Source organism: Rhagoletis pomonella, unplaced genomic scaffold (assembly GCF_013731165.1).
Source record: "Rhagoletis pomonella isolate Grant_MI unplaced genomic scaffold, Rhpom_1.0 Rhpom_scaffold_00006, whole genome shotgun sequence".
NCBI lineage: Eukaryota > Metazoa > Arthropoda > Insecta > Diptera > Tephritidae > Rhagoletis > Rhagoletis pomonella.
Genome location: NW_023458560.1, coordinates 78,270,612 through 78,287,958, shown reverse-complemented (window position 1 = coordinate 78,287,958; position 17,347 = coordinate 78,270,612). Strand labels below are relative to the sequence as shown.

Here is a 17,347-nt window from a genome sequence, read left to right as displayed (position 1 = left end):
TCAAAAATAATAAATTAATAACACCTTTCCTTTTAAACATTGGTAGCGTTCGATTCGAAGCGTTGATTAGCCTATAAATTCACGCTACCCTTAAAAAGGTAGTTGAACTATCACAAAAAAAGCGCTAAAATATTTAGGGTATTCACAAGATGTCGTAAGCGTCGTTATGTTCTAAAGTCGAAAAAGGGCAGGGTATAATAAGAGCTAATTTTATATATATATTTTGTAGCCATTTCAAAAAAATTTGGTGTAGATACAAATTGCCTTAAAACATTTTAACCGCTATTTTACGTTGAAAACTTTTACGACGCTTAAGACGACCTGTGAATACCCTAAATATTTTTTTTTCTTTCGATTTTACTGTTCAGTTTTCAATTGAAAGTAAATAAATCATATAGGCGTTTCCAGCACAAAGTCTGCCGCAAAAAAAAACTACAAGTCGTATATCTAAGTTAATTATAGGCCGATTTGACTTATTTTTGTAATATATACCTACTGGTTATGTAAGCAGAAATATTTTTGCCAGGGTCGAGATATTTTGAAAACCCATATTATTTGGCATGTTTAGTTGAATCGTAATAAGACATATACTACGTTTATACGGAAGCTATTTGCAAATAAAAATAATTTGCTGATATTGTATCAGGAGTGGAATTCTGTAAGAATATCGAGAGCCGCAAAGAAGCAACTCGATCGCTTCATCCGCGATAGGTGTGGCGAAAAAAATTTCAATTTCTTTCAAGCGATTTTGAGCACTTACTAGGAAAGTATTTCAGGAATTTAGATTTTTTCCTTGGTACCCTAAGAAAACAGCTCAATCAGTTTTATTTTTCAAGATGTTAAGTTTTGACGGGTGTCTAAGGGATAAGGATTTGCCTATTCGTGTGGTGTGATCCATAATAATAATAATAATAGATTGGCGCTTACACATATGTTAGTGTTTGGCCGAGCTTCTCCTCCGATTTGTGGCGTGCGCCTTGATGTTGTCACACAAAGCGGAGGGACCTACAGTTTTACGCCGACTCCGAACGGCGATTGTATTTTTATGAGAAGCTGTTTTTCATGGCAGAAATACACTCGGAGATTTGCCATTGCCTGCCGAGGGACGACCGCTGTTAATAATAATAGCTTCCCTAATACAGTAGGCACATCTCCCGTGAAGCTCCGGTATACCCATACCTAAAGAGTAATAAGTCAATGTTTTATATTTCCTACAATATTTAAAAGTTCATTTAAATTTTTGAAACTTCTCAAGGCTATGCTTCGAGCTCTGTAAAAGGTTTATAAACTATGTAATACTGAAAAAGCTCTTGCCGACACCGACCCCAGCACTATATTATTACCTCCAGTATAAGCATAAGTATGTATGCATGGAATACTCAGATAACCCTAACCTTTGTTAGGTGGACGGCTATTCACTGAAGTCATGACCCTCATGAGCCGACATCCACCCCAGCCCTGTATTCTAGTCTCCGGAACGTTTAGTACATAATTATGTAAGTCTACAGAGTCTACAGCGAAAAACTTTGGCTGTGCGGCATAATGCGACTGAATCTCCTCTAAAGCATTTTTTGTCACAGATTTATTCTTCATAAGCCACTACTTTGTCCCCAGGATATGTATATATGCATCAATGGATCCAGTTTGAGGACGCGCCTACCTACCCTTTGTAAGCTTGTGTCATAAAAAAAGTAAAAAAAGTAGTGTTGGGAAATAGCGAATACTTTTGATGATCGAGTTATTTGGTATCGATACTTTTAAGGATCAGTTATTTTTTATAGTACTGAGCACTTTCATCAATATAAGCATGTTGGTAGCATTTCAATGCTTAGAATAGAAATCTAAGAAGCTGGCAGCATTTGATTCAAATTAATTTACTAATCCCAAATTACGTCAAATGAATGCCGGGCTGTAAATGTAAATAAAACTCAGTTCTTTTAAGTATCTATTTGACACCTAATACTGAGTACTTTGAATCGATGCTGAGTACATGTATCAAAGTAATGATTGGAACAGAGTGTTTTTGAGTACTGAGTACTTTTGATTTCTATTGCAAGTGCTGAGTTCTTTGAAGTCGATACTTTTGGTACAGTCAATCCTTTTGAGAATCGAGTTAAAAGTAACAACAGGAAGGCAATTTTTTATTCGTTTTCCTTTGAGACATATCCCGTGTTTACTTAATCTACACCACTTTACGTACAAATTTTGGATGTGTAATGTATTCACTTTTATTTTATTTTTATTTTTTTTAATTTTCTCTCCTTTACTTTTTCGATTATCCATATCATTTACTTATCTACACAATATAAATTAATTTAATCCTAAGGCTGCGTTGTTTGCCAGTCAAATAAATGATGTGAGTGAGTATACGAATAAAGTAGTCCGTATCGTGATGAGTTTCGATGAATTTCGCTTGCTATTAGAATTCACAAATCTATTTGCCAAAGCTATTGGCGCTAGCATCGGCGTTTGCAGCCGCATTGGATCCACCAAAACCATTAGAAAATGAATTCGCCTTAGCGTTTGCATTAGCTACAGAAGAGCCACCACCAAATCCACTGGCGTTGGCATCGGCATTAGCGTTGGCTGAACTGGAACCGCCACCAAATGCGGGACTATTTCCTCCTTGACCAAAACCGGGTTTTCCACCAAAGCCGCCACCAAATCCGGGGTTTCCACCGAAACCGCCACCGAATCCGGGATTTCCGCCGTTGAAACCAGGATTTCTATTGAAACCGCCGCCGTGATTTCCGCCAAATCCCGGGTTACCACCGAATCCAGAGTTGCCACCGAAGCCAGGGTTACCACCGAATCCAGAGTTACCACCGAAGCCAGGGTTACCACCAAAGCCAGGGTTACCACCGAAGCCAGGGTTACCACCAAATCCTCCACCTGCTGCGCCAGCATTAGCGTTGGCGTTGGCGCCGGCTTGGGAGCCACCATATTGCTGTGGCCTAGCACAGCAAACGGCGAACAATGCGGAGAGTACTACGAACAGCTTCATTATAACGGTGAAGTTTCTAACGTATTTTGGAAACTTCTAATACGAACCACTAAGCGTTGATAACAAAACTAGCAAATGTTTGGCCCAAGCCGGCGTTTTTATAGCAAAAGTCAGCGAACTGCTACGAGTTTTCGGTGATCTTAGACAGGTTATCTCGAGGGATAGTACCCAGTGTGTGTGTGTGCTTTCAGTGCGAGGTGTGTGTGTGTGTACATAAATTTGTATGTATATGAATATTTGCCTGGATGATTACATTTGAAGCTCAGATCAATTCACATGCGTGTGCGAAATCTAAATGAGAAGTATATTATGGAGGCAAATAAACCAGAAAATATAAAACCAGATACTTATGTATATTTTTTAAACTTATTTATGGAGATGATTATACTTGCAGAGTTGACCAAATAGAAATTTATTTTCTTAAGAGATCACGACAAAATAATAAGAGGAAAGGAATTAAACCAAAACCAATTCATTTCGTTATATATTTAGACTGTGTGGATGTATTTGTACACGTACTACATTTGTATGAATGGGAGCATCATCAACGGCAAACATAAATGGTTGTTTATCTAAATAAATAAAAAACATCCAACCAGAGACGTGCGCGCGGCGGGGATGTTTTGTGGGTTCGAATGACGAATATTTTTGAACCTGAAAGTTGAAATACCAGGTTGACCGAGCTTTGCCCGGAGTGCAATTTGGTTTTCAAGATTTGGATAGCTTTAAAAAATATTTTGGAAATAAAAAAAATTAATTTCGATATCTATTAAGTAAATTTCTTACTCCAAAATTTTGGTGGCAAACCTATTCTGAAATACGCTAGAATGAATGGTACATATCTCGAACGTATATGTACTGTGTATACACAAAAAAATGCTGATTGAAAATAACAGAATAAAAATTTTCATCACTTAGAAGTGTGACAACCCTGGAAATGGATGGAAAATATTTTCCGACCAAAGTTCTCAACAACACCTCTCCTTTGATATCCATATTGTGATGTTTTGGATAAATTGTTCAGAATTGAAAATAAGTGGCAACTTTACACTATTATCCTAAGGAATAATATTTTGTAAACAGGAAAAGCATTGTTTAAGAACCCTCTCTAGGTACCTATGAATAGTAATATTTTACCCTTTTTGCTAAACAAAAAATTTAATAAATATGCGACTCAAAATAGTTGGCAACCCTATTAAAAATATTTTTGAATAAAGGATCTTTAAATTACCTTCCTTTTGATACCCATTTCATGATGTTTTAATAAATGTTTAACTAATTTCGAATAGGTGGCAACCTTATACAAGTCAAAATATTATCTGTGTACAAAATTTCATCAAATTTAGTGCTATTTCGCAAAGCAGAATTCTTTTCTTCCCCTTTCTATTTTCTAAAAGTAGGATGGCAAATGAATTATTTTGGAAGTTTTTAGTTTTTTACAAGAAGCTCAGTACTTTTGAAACAAGTATTTAATATACATATGTAACTTGTAAAAACGGATTTCATTTAAAAATAAATTTGTCATAAAGAAATAAATAGTCCAGTACAGGTGTTAAGTTCTAGGAAAGCATTTATGTTGGTGTGTTAACTGGCATTGAGAAATCCCCGGTGGCAGTGAGTTTGTTTGAAAACAAAATAATTGTACTTGTAGTACTACACATGCGCTCTCATACATAGATATGTAAATTTGTTTTGCGTTTTCGCACAATAAATGCAAACAGTGAAATTCACTTCTAAATATGATGCATCTAAGTATGACTAACAGATTTTATTTAACGTGTACGTACTTTGTTACATTTTTATAAATATTTTGCATTTAAAATGTACCGGTACTATTGGAGAACAATTGAGGTGGTTGGAATCATACGGGTCTAAGTGACACTTTTTGAAAATATAAGTTATACCCATATTTGTATAGTTAAATATAATATTTATTTGGTGACAAAGAGTAAACATTCTTTGACTTAGTTAATTAACCTGCATTCATTTAGGCAAGAATCAGTTCAAATGAATATACCCAGAACTTGCAATAAGAAATCAACTTTAACTTTAATTATCTTAAAACAATCAGACCTACTTAGATCCTTTTGATTCTAACCGCTACAATTAGTACCGACTCATCCACTACGGGTATAATTGGAGAGCAGTTAGTTCCCGACTCATCTCTAACGGGTACGAGTAACGATTCAATGATATATATACCACTTATTCAACGAAATTTCATGCGCGACGTTGGCGACGAGAGTATTCGAATCGCAGCTGAAGCAAGTTTTTATTTTTTAAAAGCGACTACACTCTAAAAAGAGCTAGTCGCTCGCTAAAACGTAGGTTACTGATTTCCTACCTTATTATTCACGAAATTACATGCTCGATTATTCAACGAATAGTTTGTTCAAATTTCGGACTTTTTAGAGTGTAATATAGCTGCTGTGGTGTGCGTAAATATACTACGAAAGTGTGTACAAGCTACAAAATACACATCTGCTGTTTGATTTCACCCGTAGAATTGCATAAAGCAGCTAACAAAAAGGATTTTTACACACGAAAATGTGTAAACGAGAAAATTACATATGCATCGTGTAAATTTACCAAAAAGTTTTAAAAATAAACAAAAGTATACTCGATTTATAGTCGCATTTTTAAACAAATTTTTTAGAGTGTAGTCACTTTTTATACTTATTCGGGTATAAAGGGGATCAATTATTCTCTGCATAGGACATGCTCGAACAAAAGGGATCACTTAATTTTATATCGATGCCTGAGTTGAAGATCGACTTATCTCGGCAGCCAGTTCGAAAAAGCCCTATCTCAGAATACTTTTCAAGAACGCCCTATTTCACGATTTTTTTTTTTTAAACACCTCATCTCATTTTCAATGTATTTTCATTTGAGATAGGGCGTCTTCGAATCGAGTTCTGAGATAGGGCATTCTTCAACAAATCCTGAGATAGGGTGTTTTTCAATAAAATTCTGAAATAGGGGCTTCTTCAATCAAATTCTGAAGCAGGGCGTTCTTGAAAAGTTTTCTGAGGTAGGGCTGCCGAGATAGGTCGATCTTCCACTCAGGTGACGATATAAAAAGATCAAAAATGGTATTACACTTAAGGAGTGAGGTTCTCATAGAGACCACTTGTCATCAAATCAGTATGCGGTTACAATCCTGGGGAACATAATTATGGCGACAAATGGATTTTATATCCCAATTTTTCAACCTCCATCCATTGGACGGATTTATTTGTTTGCCCTCTAATAGGGTAAAGTATCCAAGCTTAATTCATGATAGCAAGTTTTATTGCAAGTCGAACTTCGGGAAAAGGTAAACAGGGCGTTGATTGCCTTGTATTGCTATAGAGAAGCCATTGATGTTATTATCATATTTTGTTCTCGTGTGGTAAATCGCATTGGACAAGGCCGCCATTATTAAGCAACTGGAGGGAATGCAAAGATCTGCCTAAATTTGAATCACTGGGGTACTTCCGAGCAGGAAAAGCTGCGGCTACACGCGCTGAATTAGGACAAGAATTTCAAATTCGCACATACATACATAGCTGTGGTGAGTGCCGTTGCCCTTCCTTATAATTTACTGTTTTTGTTAGAGCATTTTCATCCTTATATTTGCCTAGGACATTGTCTTTTTTCTGAATATGCTATTCTCCATGTACATAGGCGGCACTGTTGATGGAGATCGCTGATTGTGCATTTTTTACACAATTAGAAAAAAAAAATTTACCAAAAACCCGCAGCGTTTCGTTAAAAACATAGAAAAAAATGCAAAACTTTTAATTTTCACTTTTTATTTATTTCTTTACTTCAACATTTTTTTACCTTAAAATTTATACATAAATCACATTAGGTTAGATAATTGTGGGCAGTTCGACATGAGTGATGTGTGTTGCACTAAAATTTTAGCAAATTATTTTCTACCATAAGTTAATTGGCCGGCGCTAGCATTAGCACTGGAAGAGGCACTCGCATTGCCACCACCGGCTTTGGCATTCGCACTAGAACTAGCGTTTGCTGAAGCACCACCCGCTCCACCACCACCACCAGCACTCGCATTTGCATTGGCGATGGCATTAGAGCTAGCGCCACCACCATTGTAGCCATCTGGACCTGCAGAAATCCCTCCTCCGCCATTGTAGATACCTGGACCTGGAGGGAAGCCTCCTCCATTTTGGATACCGGCGCCTCCATTGCCACCTGGCCTGCCGGGGAAGCCTGAGCCGCCGTGACCGCCGTGACCGCCGTGACCACCGTGTCCGCCATGACCGCCACGTCCGCCAGGACCTCCGTGTCCGCCATCTCCTCCGTATCCGCCTCCTATAAAGCCAGGTCCTCCGGGACCACGACCAGGTGGACCATATTGACCGCCTTCGGCATTGGCAGTAGCTCCAGCATTAGCATCGGCGGCACCGCCATATCCTTGAGGGCGAGCGTACGCTACTGCCACGATAGCAAAAAGTAAAACGAACAACTTCATTGAATTTCGATTTCGACTTGGATGCTGGTTGAAAAGATATATGTAGATAGATAGAACTAACTGCACCTGCACAACAAAACTAACATCCCACCTGCGAGCGACAGCGATTTTATAGCAAACGAGCGGGATCAAAATCTGTTTGTTGGTTGCGAGTGAGAGAAACAGGGGGCAAGAGGCTGGCGCCAGCGAAATTGTTAGCTGCAAAATTAAAATTGGCTAAGAAGCTTGTTTTTTAGTGGGCCAGCTGTCGGAGAGTGCGAAATGCACGGATGCTGTAAAGTGTGTAAGAGTGTGTGTGTGTGTGGAGAATTGACAAAAAAATGCAAGTCAAATGGGTGAGCTATTCTTAATTTCGCCAGAACGCCAAAGCCATTCGAGTAGAAGAAGAAATAATTCTCCAAATTAATTAGTAAAGCACTTAAACATGTGTATACACATACATACGCACATACTTATATGTATATGTGTGCATATGCTTGCCCAAACATTAGAGCCGAACGAAAAAAGTTTGACCAAACAGTGTCCTATTTGAAAACTTGATTACGTTGATGGTGTCTCGTGACAATACGAAACTTTTTATTCTGGACCAAACTAGAATTCGGCAAACATTTTTCTTTGAACATTTGTGAAAAAGCGCTGCCGGTTTTGGCGAAAAATTTTGATTATTTTGAATATTTATCGCTGTATGTGAAGGTCAAGTTATACGATTCTGGATACTCAAAACTTGTGTTGTTGTTTTTGGGGAGTGATGCTGGAGTGACAGTCATTGGCTATATATACATCTGGGTCGTTCCGGATACGTAAATAGATCCGACTGTCGTGGGAACGCTTTTGGCGTTTGCTTAGATTTTTCCCTCGCCTAATCTTTTAATGTTAAAGTAAGTATTTTTTAAACGAATTCTTGTATGTTAGGCATATGAAGAAAATCGAATACATACAATACAAGAAAACACACTCTTATTAAAAGTTCAATCCCTACGAGTAGCTTCCGATAGATGCTCGAATCCCGTTTAGTTGCCTTCGAATGTAGTTTATCCCCTTCCCATATTCGTAAATTTCATACCCACTGCTTTGAATGGAAACGCCAAATGGTCGAAAATTAGGGAATTGTGTTCTACAGCAACTAACCGGACGAAGATCCGCAAAAAATTTAATTTTTCGGCAGATAAGATAGCCAGTTGGAAAACGCCCTATCTCAAAGCATGTTTCAATAACATCCTATTTCAAATTTCGGCTGAATAACGCTCTATTCTAGAGCTTAATTGAAAAATGCCCTATCTCAGAATTTGGTTCAAAAACGCCCCATCTCAGCACATTTTCAATGTATTTTCGTTTGATATAGGGCGCTTTTGAACCGAATTCTGATATAGGACTGGCTGCCGAGTCAGTTTGATCTTCCATTCAGCCATCGGTATATACGTAGGTATGTATTTTAGTTGTTATTTGCTTATGCACAACCAGGATGCAATGATGACATATTTATTTTTTGATACCATTTTATTTTCGTTTGCGCGTTACGTGCGCAAAGCAGTGTTGCTTACCTTTTTCGAATATTTCCGAAGGTTCAATCGAAAGAACGTTTCGAGTAAAGGCCCTGATATTGTGTTTTTTATTTTTTTTTTTAATATATTTGTAATCACCTAACTTACTTTTGTTCCGAATTTGAGCTAAGCTGGATTATTTCGTTAAATTTTTCCATTTCCAGGTACTCGTCACAGAAGCTTTGAAAAATCGGTAGCTGTTTTCTATTTTTGTCATGTGAAATGACCCGGTCTAATGCGCACGGACTCACCTATAAGGCTGACAAAGCTGCTTCAACAAGTTATCTAAAATACTTTTTTTTCAAGTATATCGGTTTTGTTATTCAATTCTTACCGATTGCACTATACATACATATGACTTTCTTGTAAAAAAACCGTATAAATTTAGGTAGCGAAATATCTATTATTATTTTATTAATACAAACCTAACTTATGGTTAGTTCTTATGCTACGAAATTAATCAAAACCCATGGTACAATTATTACAGGTATTATCTTCCCAGATAATTTTGCTTCATATCAAAATTTGTGTTACCTTATTTTCAATTTGACGCAGGTTAATGTTGATTCTTTAACTTTTATTTGGCTTTGCGTTTTGTTTTCGCTGAATTTAATTTTTACAATTTTTCAACACAAAAGAAAAACCGCTTGAAAGAAAGTGAGCTTTACGAATTTAGAATTTATTTACTAAGCAAATGTTTATTTTTTGGCTTTTGCAAATTAAATAAATTCTCTGCAAGAAGGTTTGTTTAAAAAAAAAAACGTGTATATACATATGTATATGGTATATGGGGTATGGAAATATCCCTTTTTCCCAGCAGTAAACCTTTCAGTGTTGGCAACAATGATGTTTTTCAAATAAGGCAATACCTGTAATTATTGTACCACGATTAAAACCCCCCATCAGCCGTTGAAAACAATAAACAAAAAAAAAACAAAACAACCAAACTAATATTGCATATATATGTATATTAATACAGAAACGAATAGAATATAGAAACCAAAAAACCGGTAAAATTAAAATTACATTTCGTATTTTTTTTTTGTTCTTGTTCTACAAAACTCATTAATCTCGACGACAGCTTAATGGTTTTCTCTCACATTTAGTTGTTGCTTTACTTGAAGTTACTCGTGAAAATAAGTCAAAATTTCTTGTCATGCAAGTCAACGAAATCTACTCTGTGAGTTGACGTCTTCAGTATTTATGTAGCTACATATGTACACATGTAAGCGAATTACAACTCGGGTCATTTGAATAGGCGCATTAACTTTTTTAGGTATTTCGTTTTGAAAAGTTATCAACTTTGAAAAAATTTTGTGAAAATGTGAAGAAAGTACCTTGGCCAGTTGCGTTTTAGGCAACTTTTATTATCAGACTATATGAAAAATATGTAATAAATCGGTAACTAATAACGCAAATTTATTATAACAAATTTTTTGGAAAATGGGCATGGCACCGCCCACTTATGACCACATATGTGTATATCGGTAACCGTTCCATCAATTTGTACCAAACTCGGTATAATTATTTTATTTGAAAAGAAAAATCAAGGTGCTGAAAATTTTTGAAATCGGACTAAAATTATGCCCGACTTTCATATAACGGTAAATTTCAGAAATACGGAATATCGTTCGTTCGATTTTCAAACATCAGGTGTCAAATTAAAAGAAAACAAATTTAAATTAATTTAAAATTAACGAAAATTAAATTCACATTATTTAATAACTAAGTTAAACGAATTGTTACATATGGATATCAATCGAAAGGCTTTTGGAAAATCTTTACTTTTTATCTACAAGTAGGAGGTTGCCATTGGCTGCGTCGAACGGCGCTGTGGGCAGACGGAGACAAAGGCATAGACAAGTATATAGACAAAGATAATGATAGTGATAGTGATAGGTATGTATGTATATGTCGCACATCTAATAATATAGAGAAGCAATTAAAAATTTACGACATGTGAGACGTATAAAATTCCAGTCGTAATTCTTAACGTTGTACATTAATTTGATATCCTTCTTTACGTTTTCAGAGCACAAGTGTTAAGTCAGAAACAACACCTTTTTCCTTTTAATTTTAGCCCATTATGATGACAATAAAAAGCTGACTGCATAAAGGTCGTGCTGTCATTTCCGAGTAGCCTTTGTATTCTGGTTCCATTTTCAGCGGATTGCCTTCAAAGTCCTGGATCCGCTAAATTCTCAATTTTCGCAATTTTCTTTAATTGAAAGTGTGCCTATGTGATTCGAAATGTCTTTAGACTGTTAAAAAGGGTTTAAAGTAGAATTTTAATAACTTTTCTATTGTCACAATAATCAATTCAAGCAACGTAATTTTAGAGCACTGTTTTGTATTGTTTAAATTAACGTTTCGGTGTCACCTTTCTTTTTTAGATTAATCGCTGATTAAAATGAAGCTTTACTGACGCCAACAAGTCTAAATATACGCAAGCTCGAATCTTGAAAAAAATAATGTTGCTTTTCAAGTGAAGCCGGGTGTAACTATATTTATTTATTTTTATTTTTTGTTTTAGTGATTTTGTTAAACCGGCTTTCTCAATATGCAACCAATCTAATTATATTATGAAATTATTTATATATATGTACATATCCTTTTGCTAAAACAAAACAAAAAATCAGGTAAAATCGGTATTGTCCTTTTGTCCTTTTTCTACGAAATCTGTTGAGGAGATGTGGTGAGCTCCGAAACAGCAGCTATAACTTCTACCACTTAGACTTTGTTACTTTTACCATTTTTCCTAAAAAGCATAACCGCGGTACAAAGCTCAATAACAATATTGCAATAAATATTAATAAGCCACAATAATATTGACAAAATTTTTAGGTGCTTTCTCGTTGGCTGTTTCGAGTTTTAGAATGCTTCTTTGCTCATAAAACAGAAATCGCCCCTTATTTGTTTTTTTTTTTCACTTTGTCAGTGTTGTCCGTGAACGCTTTTGAAGATATTTATATTTGTCTTTTTTTATGACAAATCCTGAACAAAAGGTTAGATTGTATATTGAATATTTATTTTTTTGTTTAACTCGCTAAGATATAGCTTGGCAAAGTCAAAATTTTGACAAATTTCAACCAAAATAGCAAGAAAACGCATTTGAACAATGTTGTCATTTCGCTTGCTATTAGTTATCATTCATTCCAAATTGGTGGTGCTAATGCACTCTCCCAAGCATGGCACATGAAATGAAGAAATAAAGCCGAAAACCACTTCCCCAGAGACCATCATCTTTACTGCGAAAGAACTCAATTCCGTCAGCAGCAAATCCCAAGAAAGCATAAATTTAGAAATGTTTACCACAGAGCAACCTAGGGAATATTTCCAGAAGCCTGAAAAAGACTACAGCCTATTTAAATCAACAAAGGTAAAGGGAATTCCAATTCACCACCAAAATATCGCTGCACGCTGAGCACAGTAGGGAAACTTTTAAATAGGCTACTTGATCTCAGTATAGAAACGGCTATTGCCAGAGGCGGTGGACTCTCCTTAAGACAGTGAGCTCGGGCCTGGCAGAACAGTCAAAAACATCAGCGACTAAAAAAAACTGCATACGAACACAAGAAGACGGGCCCCTATTATGAGTTGCATTCGATTTTCGACTGTGGTCGAAAGTGCTGAGCGAACGAATTTTCATTTGGTATTATGGCGCTCATTCGATGAAGAATAGCGCTATTGTGAATTTCGCTCGTTTAGGTTGTTCACAATAGTATATTTTTCACCGCTGAGAAGCTTTGTTTACAAATCGAGCAAACTAAATAGTGTGCTTATACATATTTATGTAAATTTGTTCTAATTAAAATGAAGTAAAAAAGAAAGCAAGTTTATAAAAACGTGGTAAAATGAGTACAACGAGTTCTGGTTCAACGATTCGTCAGAGGATGAGAGCTTAGTAAACTGGCCAGGAGTAGCAAATGTTTAAGAGAGTTTAAGTTTATTAGTCTTTCGAATATATTTTGATATAAAATATATTTAAGAAATTTGTCTACAGATTCATTAAAAAGTTCCGACCATCTAAAGAGGCGTTTGTGAGCCAAATCTATTTAAAATATTTTAAAACTATCAACAGCGCTACGATTTTGTTCTCAGAGATCGTGCCAACAGAGTATTGGGATTTTCTTTCACAAGTAAAACCAGCCTTTCGTGCTTGTGTTTAGTATTCACGATGTTAGAACTGCATGAAATTAATAAAAATTGTTTAAAATTAGTGTCTAGCCGCCAAAATGTAAGAAAACATACACAAAATCATAAATTTTTCACAATTTTCTAACACTTCGCTACACCATCGAAAGCAAAATTCTGTTCGACAGAAAATTCGATACTCAACGAAAATTTCGACACGCTTGCATAGCTCATAATACGAATTTCACTTTCGATCTTCGATCTTCGATAGCCAGCGAAGATCGAAAACCGAATGCAGCTCATAATAAGGGCCACGGTCTTGCTGGCAACTATGTATAGGCGTTCGTAACGCTTGCAATACCGTAAAATGGAAGAAATGATAATCGCACAAAGAAAATTATACAATTTACATACGAACTCGTGCACATAAAAGTACATTGGATTATTGCTGAGAAGTTTTCTGGAGTAGCGGCAGCTAGTGTAATAAAGCACCGATGATTCCGGCATCTTACAATCAAGTCAGTTGCAGAAACATACTGCCTTCTTGGTCCAGACCTCTGGAATGCCAGTTATGATGGATTACTAAAACACCAAAATGGCTAACGGTACCCACTTAGCAGGTTACGCAGATGAAATCAGTAAAGAAGGGACAGCAAAGCAGCACACCAGAAGATAAATAAATTATGATAAGGACAATGCGCGGCTCCAGTACCACGAACCAAACTCACAAGAGATAAACCCATCTTTCTACTTCTAAGAAAAACAGCATCTTCCTTTAGAATTGAGCATTAAAAGCACTTCCGTGACATCAAAGACACTCAGACATAGTACTGGGGGTTTAAACTAAACCCGAGGCTAACGAACAGAGCACAAATACAGGACGCCGCATAAAAAAGGCAGCGTCAGCTTAGAAAAATAATGTCTCTGATCTACGCTACTGTTAATATTTGCCCATCCGACTCCCAGATGGTTATGTATTTGAAATCATCATACCGCAGATTCAGAGTATCCCTTGCGTATCGCGTAGTGTCTGCTAAATGTACGAGTACAGTGATAAGATAAACTATACACTATGAAACTTATTTGAGTTTTAATATTTAAAGCTTTTTTTTTACTAAAAAAATCAATACATTTATGTACTTCTTATCAGCCTTCTCACACACTTGCTTACATTTCAATTAAACTATCTTACAAAAAATTCAATTTAAAACTAAATTATACTCTCTGACAATTAGCCCCTAAAACCTCCGGCCGAAGCAGAAGATGACGCGGAAGAAGAAGCAGCGGCACCACCAAAACCACCGCCAGCCGACGAGCTGGCACTTGAAGAAGACGAGGAGGAAGCTCCACCGCCACCACCAAATCCGGAACCTCCGAATCCTGGTCTACCAAATCCTGGGCCTCCAAATCCGGGTCCACCAAATCCTGGACCTCCAAAGCCGCCACCACCAAATCCAGGAGGAGGCGGAGGACGGCCGTAGCCTCCACCAAAGCCAGGACCGCCGAAACCAGGGCGTCCATAGCCGCCAAACCCGAATTGTGGCATCGCCGAAGCAACTGCAATCAAGAGCGCGACAGCAAATAGAACTTTCATGACGTTAAATTCGCGTTGGATCTATACGGCCGAAAAATAACAATTCAATGGCTTCTTTATGCTACGAACAGCGGCAATGCGTGCGTTAATGTCTTCTCAATTCACACTAATGTCCATACGCAGTTATGCGAAAATTATTTATACTCATGCGAAGTCGCTTGCTGAGGCTTTGTACACCGGTCTTCAGGTAGTAGACGCCATTCGATCTCACACACACACACATATGTATGAACTTGTGTGGACCGAAACACTAACGTCCTGTCTCGCTCACACGCTCGTAATTTCAATGGCTTAACAACTACATACATACATACATACATAAGTAACTGCGATCGGCAGGAAAATAGTATACTCGGCGGCTGATGATCTTCGAGCCCAGCGAAGCAGCATACGGCTACAAAATTTAAAATGACAAAGCGTAGGAGAAAAATTTGAACAACGAGGCGCACACTGCTGCACTCTTAAGCAAATATCAATGAAAGCCACAACAACAACCATGAAGCAAGCGATCAGCAAGCGATCGCTAAAAATCGTAGATCGCCGAAGTGGTTTCTAATCTCCGTGATGCTGGTGATTCCCAAAAATACTTAAGCAGTATAGATGTTGGATGAACAAAAAAAAATAAACGAATGGCTCATTCCACGGTGACGGGTGTGAAATTTCAACTCATTTTAAGACTGTAATATAAAATTCTGTTAAACGAGTATTTTTTAATAGGTTTCCGAGGTATACACAATGCCTGGAAAAAAATTCAAAACCAATTTAATCCAAATGAGTTATATGAATTTTAGTCACTGAGACGGGTGTGACGAGTACGCAAACCTAATTAGCTACTACTTACTTGTATCAGAGTTTTTCTGCTAATTATGTCTTCTCCTCATTGTTTTAAATAGTTCGTTTTATAGTTAAGTAAACATTTTCAGCATTTACTTTATTTCTCGAAAAATTGGATTTCACAAACACATAAAAGATTCTGCCACCTAAAGACGGGGTAATCCTTGATCGGACACTACATCTCCACTGTCTGTCTGAGTCATTAAAAAGCACCTTATTTTTAAATAGTACTACACATTAAATGAGGCTGTTACCTGTCAAACCGGATGGGATACTGTTTTTGCCCTGGCAAGTGAAGTAAAGGTTTCTTTTTATATGTCGCAGCATAACTTAAATTATCGGTGATCACAACCAGATATATGATACATTTCAGATTAGCAGATAAGTAGCGGTAGCAGTCCCTGGCCGTAGAAGCAATTCGCACGAATTCGCCTGAGTCATAGAGTTACTTTCGTCAGCTTTTTTACACTGTCCAAGATGTGTTTACCTTCAAAAAATAACCATTTTGTGTATTAAAAAATTTGAAAATTACACTGTTAAAATGCTGACGAATTGTTGTCTTGATTGACCGTTTCAACAATGCAAACAAGAAAATTTTTTTAAAAAATTAACCCCTCATATGAGTTTGTAAATGATACAAACTAAAGTAAAAAAAATATCAGATTTGAAAATAAATTTCGAAATTTTGGCTTTCAGCCTTGAAAGTTAGATTTGTTTACACTTACTTACTCGAAATAATACACTCAAATTCTTAAGGCTATTTTCGTTTCATTCGGTATCGATTACCGTGGAATGACCCAAATGCCAACTCATTATCGCATCTTTCTCGTAGCGTGGGTGATTAACCGTTGGAATCTATCGCACATACATACATACACATGTATGTAGGTATATAGTAAATGCCATCGAACCGGTTTTGAGTTAGTCCTAAATATGTATGTATGTATTTGTTTTTGCTCTGTTATTCTGTGCATAACTTAGAATACTTTTGGACTATCCCACACTTCGGAAAATCCATAAAAGATAAACAACGATTATCTTAACAGTTATGAAAAGCCTTGAACACGTCTGCTATGGATGTATGTATGTATGTATGTAGCCATCGTGTGTTTATCTCTAAGTTATTATTTATTTTTGTTCAGTGCGGAAATCCTAAGAAAAGTCATTCAAAATTTGTATTAGCATTTTAGATTGCTTTGCATTGTGAGTCTCTTCCAAGTAACAAGCGATATCTAGAAACGAATGTAGAGTGTAGGAGAATTCTCTCGTACCCATACTGCAGGCTTCTAGTGGGATTAGAATCACGACAAATATGATCCTGTTCTTTTATTTTTTTCAATGTTAAGGACAGTTGAATTTAGCAAATTCAAGTGCATCTCTTGCATTTTTTTTTTTTCAACAAATGCGACTCGTTGTCGGAGATCAAAATTTTGATGAGGAATAAATCAACGGTTAGAATATATCATAGAAAGAGCATAGAGAGTAACATTCAAAATATTCTTGTTACAAGTCTTCGTTCAAAGAAAATAACTTCTCTAGTCCAAACGGCATATTCCCCGCACTTCTGTTAAAACGGAGATACTCGGCTAATATCTAGGCTTACCAACATATTTAAGTACTCTCTGAGGTTAAATTACGTTTCATGGATTTATAGAGTTGCAATGGTCTACAACAACAAGAAATAAAATGCCTGAAAAATTTACCAGGGGCTGTATTCCGTAACTGTGAGAAAATGCAGTGGTACACAGAGTGCAAAACAC

The 17,347-nt window shown here is 36.6% G+C and overlaps 3 protein-coding genes across 3 annotated transcripts; all 3 read right to left on the bottom strand.

Moving 5' to 3' along the window:
• Positions 1 to 2,434: 2,434 nt before the first annotated feature.
• LOC118742141 (keratin, type II cytoskeletal 68 kDa, component IB-like) lies at positions 2,435 to 3,004 on the bottom strand. Its single transcript, XM_036474102.1, has one exon. It carries the CDS (start codon positions 3,002 to 3,004, stop codon positions 2,435 to 2,437), a length of 570 nt encoding a protein of 189 aa, XP_036329995.1.
• Positions 3,005 to 6,801: 3,797 nt separating this feature from the next.
• Positions 6,802 to 7,550, bottom strand: LOC118741768 (glycine-rich cell wall structural protein 1.8-like). Its single transcript, XM_036473739.1, has one exon. The coding sequence runs from the start codon at positions 7,482 to 7,484 to the stop codon at positions 6,918 to 6,920; it is 567 nt and encodes a 188-aa protein (XP_036329632.1). The 5' UTR covers positions 7,485 to 7,550; the 3' UTR covers positions 6,802 to 6,917.
• A 6,705-nt stretch (positions 7,551 to 14,255) lies between these two features.
• On the bottom strand, positions 14,256 to 14,848 carry LOC118741769 (keratin, type II cytoskeletal 2 epidermal-like). The gene has a single exon (XM_036473740.1). The coding sequence runs from the start codon at positions 14,751 to 14,753 to the stop codon at positions 14,391 to 14,393; it is 363 nt and encodes a 120-aa protein (XP_036329633.1). The 5' UTR covers positions 14,754 to 14,848; the 3' UTR covers positions 14,256 to 14,390.
• Positions 14,849 to 17,347: the final 2,499 nt, after the last annotated feature.